The sequence below is a fragment of the Juglans microcarpa x Juglans regia genome, chromosome 5S, assembly GCF_004785595.1.
Source record: "Juglans microcarpa x Juglans regia isolate MS1-56 chromosome 5S, Jm3101_v1.0, whole genome shotgun sequence".
In the NCBI taxonomy this organism is placed as follows: Eukaryota; Viridiplantae; Streptophyta; class Magnoliopsida; order Fagales; family Juglandaceae; genus Juglans; species Juglans microcarpa x Juglans regia.
The window spans coordinates 8,662,005-8,673,670 of NC_054603.1; the positions used below are offsets into that span (position 1 = coordinate 8,662,005).

The following is an 11,666-nucleotide window of genomic DNA, read 5'->3' on the forward strand; positions in this document are numbered from 1 at the left end:
TGAATCAATTGTTCCTTTCATTGAGATGCAAATCCACCAAATGAAAGCAATTACAAAGAAGGTTAGCCTCCAAATCAAATCAAACTTGTATTTTAGCATGGATATGGAAAGCAACCAGAAGTAAAAGTGTAAATACCGGTTGAAATATGCAGAATTGCTTGCTACAAGTAGTAGCAGATCCTTCTTTAAATGGAACAAGCTAGCCTACCAAGTATGAATTTGATTGTAACATCTAACTCTACCAGTTTTACCATCCATATTATTCATTAGTGTCTCCCTTTGTATGCCCTTCAGAACTTTACATGTGTTTTAGAAAGTAGGAATGCACAACAGTGACGATGTTCCCTCCATAGTCTGTCAGTTAAACCACTAGCTGCTTGCTATCTCCAGGATGTAATTTTGTAAATTATCTACAACACCTCCCTCTTAACACCGTATGCCCTTCTAAGAAAGCTGTCAACGGCTCACCGCATTTTTTACGTATGGCCCTGGAAACCGGCTCTTCTAGAACTAGGCCTTGGCTCATCTGTTCAGCACCCAAAGAAAACATTCAAGTAATTCCATGCTATGAAAAACTCAGAATTTAATTACGAAGGTAACCGAAAAAAATGATTACATCCGAATACAAGTCCTACTTTCCATTGCAGAGACAAGCTCTCTTAATTTAACTTTCGGATATAATTCTTATTAGAAACAGGATGACAAAAACACTCGTATACTGAATATTCGCATACAAGAGTTTTCGGCACTATGTTTCTGATAAGAATTAGATAGAGAAATGAGACGACCAAATCACCCCAATTTGAACTAAATGGATTCTATCAATTTTCAAGTGAAGGAGAGGATCTTGTTCCTACACCCATATGGACAATCAATGTAATACATTTATGACAAAAGAGAGACCTCTTCTATCTTTTGCTAATAAATGATACAGTAGATCAGTGTAGTCTGCGCCTTTCTCTTGGATATACGAGAATAAAACAAGCAAATCTTCTAATATGCAATCAATTTCAGAATTGAAAGATGGTAAAGACAATCAAGTGCTAAATTGAATTATAGTATAAAATTACCCACTAGGGGAGGTATACTGAACACAGACCCGCTAAAGAAAACACACATTAACGGATATGTTTCTATCTTAACTCATCTACAGGGCAGGGCACGCTTCACATACATCCCCACCTACCAGAAAAACATCTTTTTAAATCCCAAAATCAAGTCATCAACCACAAAAGAGATGTTTAAGACTTTGGTTATTGGTGCAGGTCTGAACGACACAGACTACAGGAGTCGAATTGAGATAAAACTATTTGATACCCCAGCCTGTCTTAAAGTAGATAGAAATTTGCACATGACATGTATTTCAATAAAATGAATCGAATATACAATGTTTTCTAAATGTCCTTAGGTGGGCCAAGAAAGATGGCTTCAGATGGGAAAGGTGGATTCAAATTTAAGATTAACAGATGAAATTAAATACTTTAATAATGTCTCAATACATTTTCATATCACGGGTTTACGTGAAAATACAAGATTATTGAGACATTCTAGATTTGCATGAAGCCCTTAGAAACATTTCCCACGAGAGTCAAGATAGAAATGCATTTTTCAGCAACTAGAAATTTACCATATCTTTGGCAGCAGACTGTTCAAAACCATATACCTTAATTGAAAGAGCCAAATCAAGTTTATCTTACCATGCTCATCTTCTTCATCTTCATTCTGACTTGTAAAGAATGGGGTGAGGTAGTTCTTATCTAATGCAGTGAATGATGTTGTGCTGCAAAAAGAAAGGGGGACGGGAGATCATTGCTTCTTTAGCACAAGAATAAGAAATTAAAAAAGAAAAGCTCAGTAGTCTCATATTGGAAGGATACCTTTTATGGAACTCTTTAAGTTTCATCTTGATCTTGTTAGCTGATGATGTTTCCTCATCATATGAGGGAGCAATGTAGCCATTATTTGGAGCAATGAAGTCATTGTCCCCTTCCAAGCTCTAAGAGGGAAGGGGAAGGGGAAGGCGGGAATACAAAGCCAAAACAAAAATCAATGATCTGAGAAGTTAATACAATTTCTTTATAATGGGACTAAACAAACAGCATTCTAAGAGCAGGAAAAATAAACATATGCATGAACGAAGATAGAGGAAGCATGAGCAGGAGAATAACATAGTATTCCTAGGAGAATAATCTCATTGATAAAATAGATAGGGATCGTACTCGTAAAGTTAAGCTCAAGGATATTAGTACTCTTCCACTGAGCTAAAAATACCTAGAACTAGTAACTAAGTTATTGTTTACAGAACTTACTTCTCCTGGGGAGCCGCCATCATGGCCGTCACCTACAACATGTAAGGCTTCCAGCATGGTACCTGTCGAACCTCCAATCAACAACACCTGCAAAATCATTTAGAAGGCTACAGGTAAATTATAATAACATGATATCTTATACGAAACTCACAGCATAATCATGACTTAAACGTGGCCACAAAAGGTGGGTTTCTGGTGTGTTCAATTTTCTCAGATTTCTAAGTTTTATTATATGTGTCTTTATGGTATTGGAGGTGGTGCTCTAGGTAGTCTAGGATTAAAACAGTTTCAAACTTGAGTCATTAGTTTAGGAGTTATAGATGTTTTTATATGCATGGACTTCACAGAAATTTATGCTTTCTTAGTTATCATGCAATTGCTATCTGGTTTGCTGTTCCAACCATCAGCACCGAATTATGCCATCAAACAGCCCCTAGAAACTCTCAGTTGTTCTTCCAAAGCTTTGTTCTAAATCCTAAAAACCTTTGCAGCATTCAATTGCTAAGAAACCACCTCCCCTTAGCTAGACAGCCATTAAACTCGAATTAACAAGCTGTCATGCATGGCTCATTATATATCTTGTTTAAATTTTATCTTTGAACTTTCCAATTCAGAGAAAGTGTTTTGCTTTTTCAAGTCCAAGATCCTGATTAGAAGAGCCAATGGAAAAAAAATGATGAAAATGGCCAAGAATCACCGATTGCTATCTAGAAAGTTTTAATCTAATATGGTGATGGTGATCCAATGTTTTTTTTTGTAAGTAAAATGAAATTTATTAAACTTTTTTTTTTTTTTTTAATGATCCAAATGTTATAGGGGGTAGGGTGGGGGTTCAGCTAGGGCCTAGAAACAAGGAAAGACAAAAATGACACTGATTAAGGTATTGAGGAATTGAGGAGAGGTCCCCTACAGGATACAATCCAAACAGAAAGCTGAATAAAAAAGGAGTTGCACAGCCAGCCCCATGTAGTTTGGGTTAAAGACTATCATGTTGAGCCGGGTTATGTCATGCTTCTAGAGATCATTGTCAACAGAAGACGATCAATGGAAGATGATGACTAAAACCAAAACACATGGTTGAAGTTTGCTACCATCGACCAGAATAAATTTACTAAAGAAAACCGGAAGTGCAAGTGGAGATGAAGAAAAATAGTGAATCCCATGAAAGGTAATACCTATCTGGGGAAAAAATTCTGATAAACTGGCTTAGTGACTGGTTCATATTAGCCCTTCAACAAGTCTAGGGTGATGGAACAAGATAGAATGTAAAGTTTTTTATTTCAGATTTAGATAATGAAGACCAGAAGGTAAACATGAATTCAGCATAGCAACGGAGTAAGGTCCCAAGCAAAAAAGGCAATGATTTAAAGAACATGGTCAGCTTGCCTACCGTCAAAACAACAATTGCAGTGGTTGCAGTGAATATTGTCTGGCCATGTCCTTCTGGAAGATCATGAACTGATTGCAGAGCAAGGGCAAAAGCCATTGCCCCTCGAAGTCCTACTCACACCCATAAACCATGAGTACTTGGCCATATCACAAAATAAATAAATAAAGTAATTAGCCACTTCTAAAGTTCTTACCACTATACCAAAGTGCTTGTTGATGTTTTACAGGTATTTTTCGATGTGCAGGTCGAACCAAATTGACCAAATATGCAGAAGAAAAAACATTTGCAGCCCTACATGAAAAATAGTAAATACATGTTAGCATAAAAATACTTCGATTTAAAAAAAAAAAAAAAAATCTTGATATCACTATAAAAATGTCTTTCTAGATAAAAGAATCCCCATATTAACAATTACAGCATGCTTACCTTGCAACTACAATAAATAACTGAAGTCATCGCAGAGCAAGTTCAGGAACAACAGCGAGTTTCACTTAATGAAAATATTAGTAAACTACTTCTGACAAATAATGCAAGGATACAATTGAGAAAAAGATGAATCCAACATGTGACCAGCTATGCTGTTCCATGGCAATATCAAAGCCCATATATATAAATCTGCAAATTGAAAAACAACTCATCATAGGTACATAGACATAAAAGTTCAATCACTCAATATGAGAGAAAGATAATGAAAATCACCCATACATGAATGTCTCTGCTAATGATGATATCAAATGAAAAAATGAAGACACGAAATGTTGCGACTTCTCTGACAAATTTGAGTACGTGTAATGCTTCATGACCTAAAACAGAAAATCAATGTTCCCATAATAAATTTTTGATAAGTAGTGGGTGGTATACAGCAAAGAAATATATAAATTCACTTACAATTCCAGTGAACAATATTGATACAATACCAGACAGGCCAAGACCTTCAGCAAGCATGTACCTACAAAGAATGAAGTTGTGAATAAAATCGCATAACAAGTCCAAAAAAGAATGAGAAGATCAAAAAAGAAATAGAAAAATGTTCTCTTACGAGAAATATGGAAACAGGACAAAGAGACAGCATTCCAAGTTTTGTAGACTGAAATAAGGGCAAGATAAATACACTTGTATCAGAGATTTTCGTATGAGTTATGGGTCGTCAAAATCAAAGAAAGATTTATATGCGGTACTCACTTGTCGATATCCAACCCGGCATACTTGAATAGGTTTGGACAATTAAGGTCTCACAATCAATTGTAAGTTCCAAAAGTATTAAGAGTAACTTATTAGACAGAATATGAGAATTTTATCAAGAAGGATATCAAAGCAGAAGTAAATCCAACTGCAACACCTGCAGAGGCATACGAAATGCAATGTTAGTAATCTTAAAAATACATGCAAATATTGATAACAAAAAAAAGTGATCAAAGATCAAGGAATATAATCATTCAAGAAGTCTCTGTTGTTCTTTAGACTTCTTGACTATGCCTATTATTATGAATACAACGTCTTCACTATCTATAAAAAACAAAAACAAAAAAACAAAAAAAAAAGGTTTATTAGGCTTTTGGCTAGCAGGAATTTTTAGTGTTTTTTTTTTTTTTTTTTTTTTTTTTTTTGTTTAGTAAACAATAGTATTAATAAAGGATAGGCAAAGCCCAAGTACACAAGATGGTATACAAAGGATTAGGCCCATCTAGGTCATTACAATGGAAACAAGAAAATCATGAAAATTTAGGCCATTAAAATCAACAGCTAGAGCCCAAAGAAATAAGGTACAGAAGAATAAAGATCTAATCTCCTCTAGTGTCCGCTCCTTATCTTCGAAAGTATGCTCATTACGTTCACGCCATATGCACCACATAATGCATATAGGTACCATCTTTCACAAATTACCCGGCACTTTCACAGATTATCGGTTGTCAAGATCTTACCCAAGACCGTTATCCAAGTGAAGAAAAGGGCTATGGGGGGTGCCTTATTCCTCCACAATCTTTTCCAAGGGAAATGCATATTTGGAAGAGAGGTAGGCCTTATAGAAGGAACTAACCGAGAAAGCACCCTTACCCGCAGGTTTCCACCACAATTTGTCAGCTCGCAGTCCATTCAGTCTCACAGAATATACAAGTACGAAAAAAGTCTCAAAACTGTCTAATTCCTAATCTTGAGCTGCCCTATTAAAAGTGACATTCCATTGGACTTGGTCCCCTGATCAAACTATATAATCCGCCACTAAAGCTTCTTGGTTGCATGCCATTCGGAATACAGATGGGAAAGAATCCATTAGGGCCTCCTCCCCACACCAAATATCTTGCCAAAATTTCATGCAAGTACCCTCCCCCACCACCCGTTTAGTATGGCGAGAGAACACCCCCCACCCTCTTCTTATATGCTTCCAAACCCCCACACCATAGCTCCCATTCCCCTCTTTAGTACACCAACCCCCCCAACCACTACCATGTTTGCAATCGACCACCATTTTCCAAAGAGCTTCCGGTTCCATGTTATATCTCCACAACCATTTTCCAAGTAAGGCCCGCTTAAACATTCTCAAGTTTTTTATCCCCAAACCACCAGAGGGAAATGGCCTTCACACCTTTTCCCAGCTAACTAAATGAAACTTGAATTCGTCCCCCATCCCACTCCATAATAAGTCTTGATAAAGTTTTTTAATCCGTGCCGCCACACTAGCAGGAATAGGAAATAAAGACATAAAATAAGTTGGTAAGTTAGAAAGAGTACTCTTAATAAGAGTCACCCGGCCTCCTTAATAACCACCATTTTTTAGTCTTTGTGGTATGGTAAGAATGATGTATAGCATCCTATCCCTATTGGTTAAGGGGTCTTCAACAAAATTAAACGGCTCATATTCGCTTGATTTATAAAGTTTTTATAACCAGATATTAACTCTGGGTGAAACCTGATGCAAACTCTATTTGGGGCAATGCTCAAGGAGCTCAAGTAATTACCTAAGAAATCAAGGTATAAAGTCCTGGTCATCCTTTTCCGATCTATTAAACTATTCATCTTCTTCAAATTTTTCTTTCTAATTCTTTGACCCACATTAGTCATCTTTCAATCTATATTTAATCACAGCAGCTGCCTGCTTCAGTTTTTGTACAAACTGCCTGAGAGTTAACTGGCCAAGCCAAGACAAACATTAAAACATGAAGTACCATAATCACTAAGTCTTTTTAGAAAAATTCAATGCATGCTCTCAACAAGCATGTTCAAACAAATGCCACAAATAAAAAATAAAAAATCTTTGAAATCAATAATACCGTAAGGCAGACTGCAAATGTTTACCTGAAGACAGCGAGCCAACAAAAGTCTCAAGAAACCTAACAAACAGAACAAATATGTTTTGTCCCGATGAGTCACGACTATTTACCAATGACATTGTCCTGCATAGCAAAACATTGATTTTCTTAGAACTGAACTCCAAAATACTCTAATTGCTGGAGACATGTGAAATTCACTTTATGTACCTGTACAAGGAAATTGCCATCTACCAATAGTCCAACATGCCCAAAAAAAACTCATTGAGTAAATATGGCTTGCCTATAAATAGAATATGTGCTCAACAAGAACATAGCATATTATGAAATAATGGTAAAAACTTACTGCATCATTCAAAACAGATTCTCCAAATACCAAAGCATACAAGTTCATGTCTGTGCCTAGTTCCTGTATAAGGCCATTACAAATATATTACCGAAAAAAATTAAGCAGAATAATTTTCAAAGAACAAATGGATCAATATATTTAGATGCACATGCAATAAGCAAAGCAAGAGGCCAATTTAACACAAATGGCTATTAAGGAAGAGTTATATGTTACATTCAAAGGGTACTAGAAGTAATTCCAAAACATAGTTGACCCAAGGATTAAGCTCAAAGCTTTGAATATATTTTGTCCAACGAAAGACCTTAGAAATAAAAGAATAATGATTAGATTGAAGAGCTAAATAAAAGATGAATACAGTTTAAAAAAAAAAAATAAGGATAATAAACACTCAGTATAGTAGCAAGAGGTATAAGCAAGGCTTGAAAAATCGGAATCAGGTAAGGACCGATTCAAAAATTAAATCGGGTGATTCATGAAAATTTTGAATCGGTTATTTCAATGTTGATAAAAAAAAGTATTAAAAATCATATATAATGCAATCTAAGCATTTAATATCATGTATAAAAGAGTATAAAATATGAATTTACCGACTAGTTTCAATAAAAATATTATATGAATCTAAATAGATTCAATAAACATGTAATTTATGTATTTAATCTCAATTGTCGACATTTTTTGCCTCATATACGAGGAAGAAGATAAAGACCATTAAGTTATAAGCACATGGAAAATGTAGTATTTTATGCACAATTACAAATTTAATACAAAACACTCATTCATCTCCTAATCTTTTTGTTCAACTAAAGAAAATAAAGAACTACACGGTTTAGCGTTCAATTTTTCTGTGATTCTTATTGAATACAATGATGAAAAAGCCAACATATGTTTAGTTCTATCATATTTTGTACAAGAAATCAAAACAAAAACCTAGTTGTTAGACAACTTAAAAATAAATATAGTTTTGAATCGGTTCAAATCGGACTTAAATCGGCTAGAATCTGTTTGAATCAGCTTAAATTGATCGATTGAAGTGGCTCAGTGAACGATTCAAAAATTTCACTGAAATTGTTTCGGTTTCTAACCGATTCAATTTGAATTGGCTAAATCGGCCTGAATTGAACCCTATTTTCGAGCCTTGGGTATAAGGTATAGGAATGTGTATCTATTTAATATTTTTAAGTTGAACCCTCAATATATCTATAGGAACATCCACCCTATAGTGACAAGAGGTAAGGAATGTAGGCAGCCAGTGAGCAATTTTTGTCAAAAAAAAAAAAAAACAGCGAGCAATTTAGTTTAACCAAAACTATGTAACACGTCTTAAAATAGATACCCGCTGACAGATTATTTCATTAGAAACAGAAGTGGAGCACAAAATCACCTGAAAGATGGATAAAACTGTAACGGGATCTGTTGCTGATATAAGAGCACCAAACATCAGACACTCAACAAAAGGAAGTCTGTACATGAGGTACATCAGACCGCCAAGGTAACTGCAAGAAATATATATATATATATATATGTATGTATGTATTAAAAAGGTGAGGAAGATGGAAACTCAGTATGCTTAGGGTGAATAAGAAAAACTTACACCAGAAGTCCAGTAACAATAGAAGCTATAAATGTCCCAAAGATAGCAAATGTAACAATGGCTCCAAAGTTTGAAAAGAAAGGTTTCTGCAAAGGCCAAAACCATGGAGTAAATCATACTATACGAACAATGGTTGCACTGCATGCAAATTGGAAAGCGGGCATGCTGGCGAGCGAGCACACCCACCCACACACGCATATACAGAGATCAAGGCACTGAGTGCTTACAGGTGAGAGACTGAACCCTGACTGAGTAAGCACAAAAGTGTCAAGAAAAACTACAAGTAGAAACCAGTTAACAAGCATTGATAAAGCAACAAAAGTATTAAAGGAAAACGCATCAACGACCAGTAAGGATATAATATGATGGGAGGTAGCAGGAACAAGAAGAAAAATTCCTCATGAAAATTGAACCAAGCCCTGCAGAAATAAACGAAAATATTATTGATGCTATATAATCAAGTAACAGGAGCTTTATCTTCGCCTTCCTTTTTTTCATTTGGTTAATTTTTCTGGGTATAGCAAGGGTTTATGACCACAAAACATTTTTTTTTTCATCAGTTATGACCACATAACAAAATAAGCGTATAGATGGGCAATTCTGCGCAGAGGAGAAAACGAGCATAGTAAACAACGGAAGAACCTGATGCTATTTTCTGTATTCGAGATGTTAGCAAGGCCACCAACAATTAGACCTGACATAAAGAACAAGAAATACATATACATTATCGGTTAAAACATCTTCCTTTAAATATTTTTTTTTATAATATCCATGTTGTTATTCACAATTGGAACTGGAACGGAGTCAATACACGTCGCTCCCAAAAAAGAAACCCTAATAAGTAAGAACGGAACAATAAAAACAAGCCCTAATTATGTGGCTATTAATACCGATGAGGAGAGAGGCGCTGGCTTCAGGAAGATAATAGAATCTGTGACGGCGGAGGACATGGCCCAGAACGAAAGAGAGCACGAGCATCATGATCTGGAGAAGGATGCCGACTCCGGCCGCTTGCTGATCCTTTCCGGGACTACTGCCCCGCGCGTCCGCTGGCGATATCACTTCGTCGATGCCCATTCGATTACTTCAAGTTTCAGCAGCGACCTCCTAAATTCGAAGAATCAAACGATCGATCGGGAAGCCACTTCCTCCCTCGTGTATACGGGGTCTGGAATGTGTGACGATGACGCAGAGGCCACTCTCAAGACCCAGAGAAATCCCAGAATTCTCCCAGTCCCCACCACAACGATGGTGATTGGATATTGCTCTCTAGTGTCTACTTTTGCTCTCCCCGATTGTCAACTGCCACACTATTCCGTCGCCTCTATCACTGTTCAAGTTTAACATGCAAAACCTTTGAACATGTCTTCGGTTTGATTAGATACTTTGAAATTAACACACCCATCCATTATAATGAATAAATAGGTTTTTTTTTCTTAATATATTATTATTAAAAATTAGGAATACCATTGACAAATTTATATTTTTTTATTAAATAGATTGATTTCATCGATTTATGTTTTGAGAAAAATATTCAATATTTTTTTTACTTAATAAAATCTAGCTATAAATAATTAATATTGTTTATCCGGATCGATTTTTTTCAGACTTGATCTAAAATTGGATATTCAGGTTTTGGAGATGATAATCGGGTTATCCACCCGCCTATATTCGATGGTGAGTACAAGTATCTGGACTGCATTATATACCCGGATCCTGATTTAGATATAGCTGGATGTCTGGATTCATACCCGGATGAACAATGCTATTAATAATAATATTAGTTTATCATTCTTACACCATGACATATTTAAATAAAGTTTATAGATTGACAGGTAAAATTAAAAGATACTTGAAATATAACACATTAATTATTATGAAATTCTGTTTAGCTAGTGAAAGTGTTTAATTTCATTTCATCATTACAATTTTTTCAGATTTTAAACAAAATATAATAAACAATTCAACTTTTTCAAATATCAAAATAATAATAATATTAAATTATAATATTTTATTCAACTTTCATCTAAAACTATCTGACCTCATTTTTACTATCAAACGGCACCTAACTCAAGTAGAACTTGGAACAAATGAATAAAAAAAATGGGACCATCCAAACTTCCAAAGACTTAAATCTAATAAAAGAAAGTAAAGGTGAAATGCCCAAATAATGTGGAATATAATTGTGAAACTTGTCATGGGTCGTTTTAAGATGTGACTTGATATTTGGGTGCCAAGGATGCTCAATTTAGGAATATCTCTCTCTGTCTCTCTCTCTCTCTCTCTCTCTCTCTCTCTCTATATATATATATATATATATATTGTCTAAAACCAATTGGCAGGTGTGAAAACAAGGTCCACACCCAACCGGCTGGGAGTGCAACTCTTATTTCAATCATACAGTTCTCAAGAGAGCGGTCGGTAAGAGAATCACAATTTTAAAAGGATTTAAATATTAAACCTTTTAATTTTATAATTTTTAAATATTGTACGATCCATTTTACGTATCTATTTATCTCACTTGAAGCACACAAACGATCATAGCACCAAACACTAAATACAATTCCCCCAGCCAAAATACTAGGAGAGTCTCACCTTGTTCGTTTTCGTAGATGAATTAAAATTAAAGTTAAAAGTTAAATAAAATATCATTATAATATATATATTTTTAATATTATTTTTCTTTTGAAATTTGAAAATTTTGAATTATTTATTTTATTTTGTGTAAAAATATAATAAAGTTGTTATGATTAGTTAAGAT

The 11,666-nt window shown here is 35.0% G+C and overlaps 1 protein-coding gene across 2 annotated transcripts; it reads right to left on the bottom strand.

The window, feature by feature from the left end:
- LOC121267848 (sodium/hydrogen exchanger 6-like) lies at window positions 1-10,297 on the bottom strand. 2 transcript variants are annotated; one of them, XM_041171937.1, is made up of 22 exons: window positions 9,796-10,295; window positions 9,548-9,599; window positions 9,265-9,324; window positions 9,133-9,157; window positions 8,906-8,991; window positions 8,696-8,807; window positions 7,312-7,374; window positions 7,176-7,195; window positions 6,994-7,091; window positions 5,010-5,038; window positions 4,882-4,913; window positions 4,739-4,786; window positions 4,588-4,648; window positions 4,405-4,502; window positions 4,239-4,314; window positions 4,126-4,145; window positions 3,893-3,990; window positions 3,700-3,809; window positions 2,310-2,396; window positions 1,878-1,996; window positions 1,698-1,780; window positions 1-526 (listed from the first exon to the last, which is right to left on the bottom strand). In XM_041171937.1, exons 1-22 carry the CDS (start codon window positions 9,980-9,982, stop codon window positions 477-479), a joined length of 1,614 nt encoding a protein of 537 aa, XP_041027871.1. In that variant the 5' UTR covers window positions 9,983-10,295; the 3' UTR covers window positions 1-476. The 2 variants fall into 2 exon arrangements, with proteins under 2 accessions (XP_041027871.1, XP_041027872.1); XM_041171938.1 differs by lacking the exons at window positions 1-526; window positions 1,698-1,780 and having other exon boundaries at window positions 1,917-2,054; window positions 9,796-10,297.
- Window positions 10,298-11,666: the final 1,369 nt, after the last annotated feature.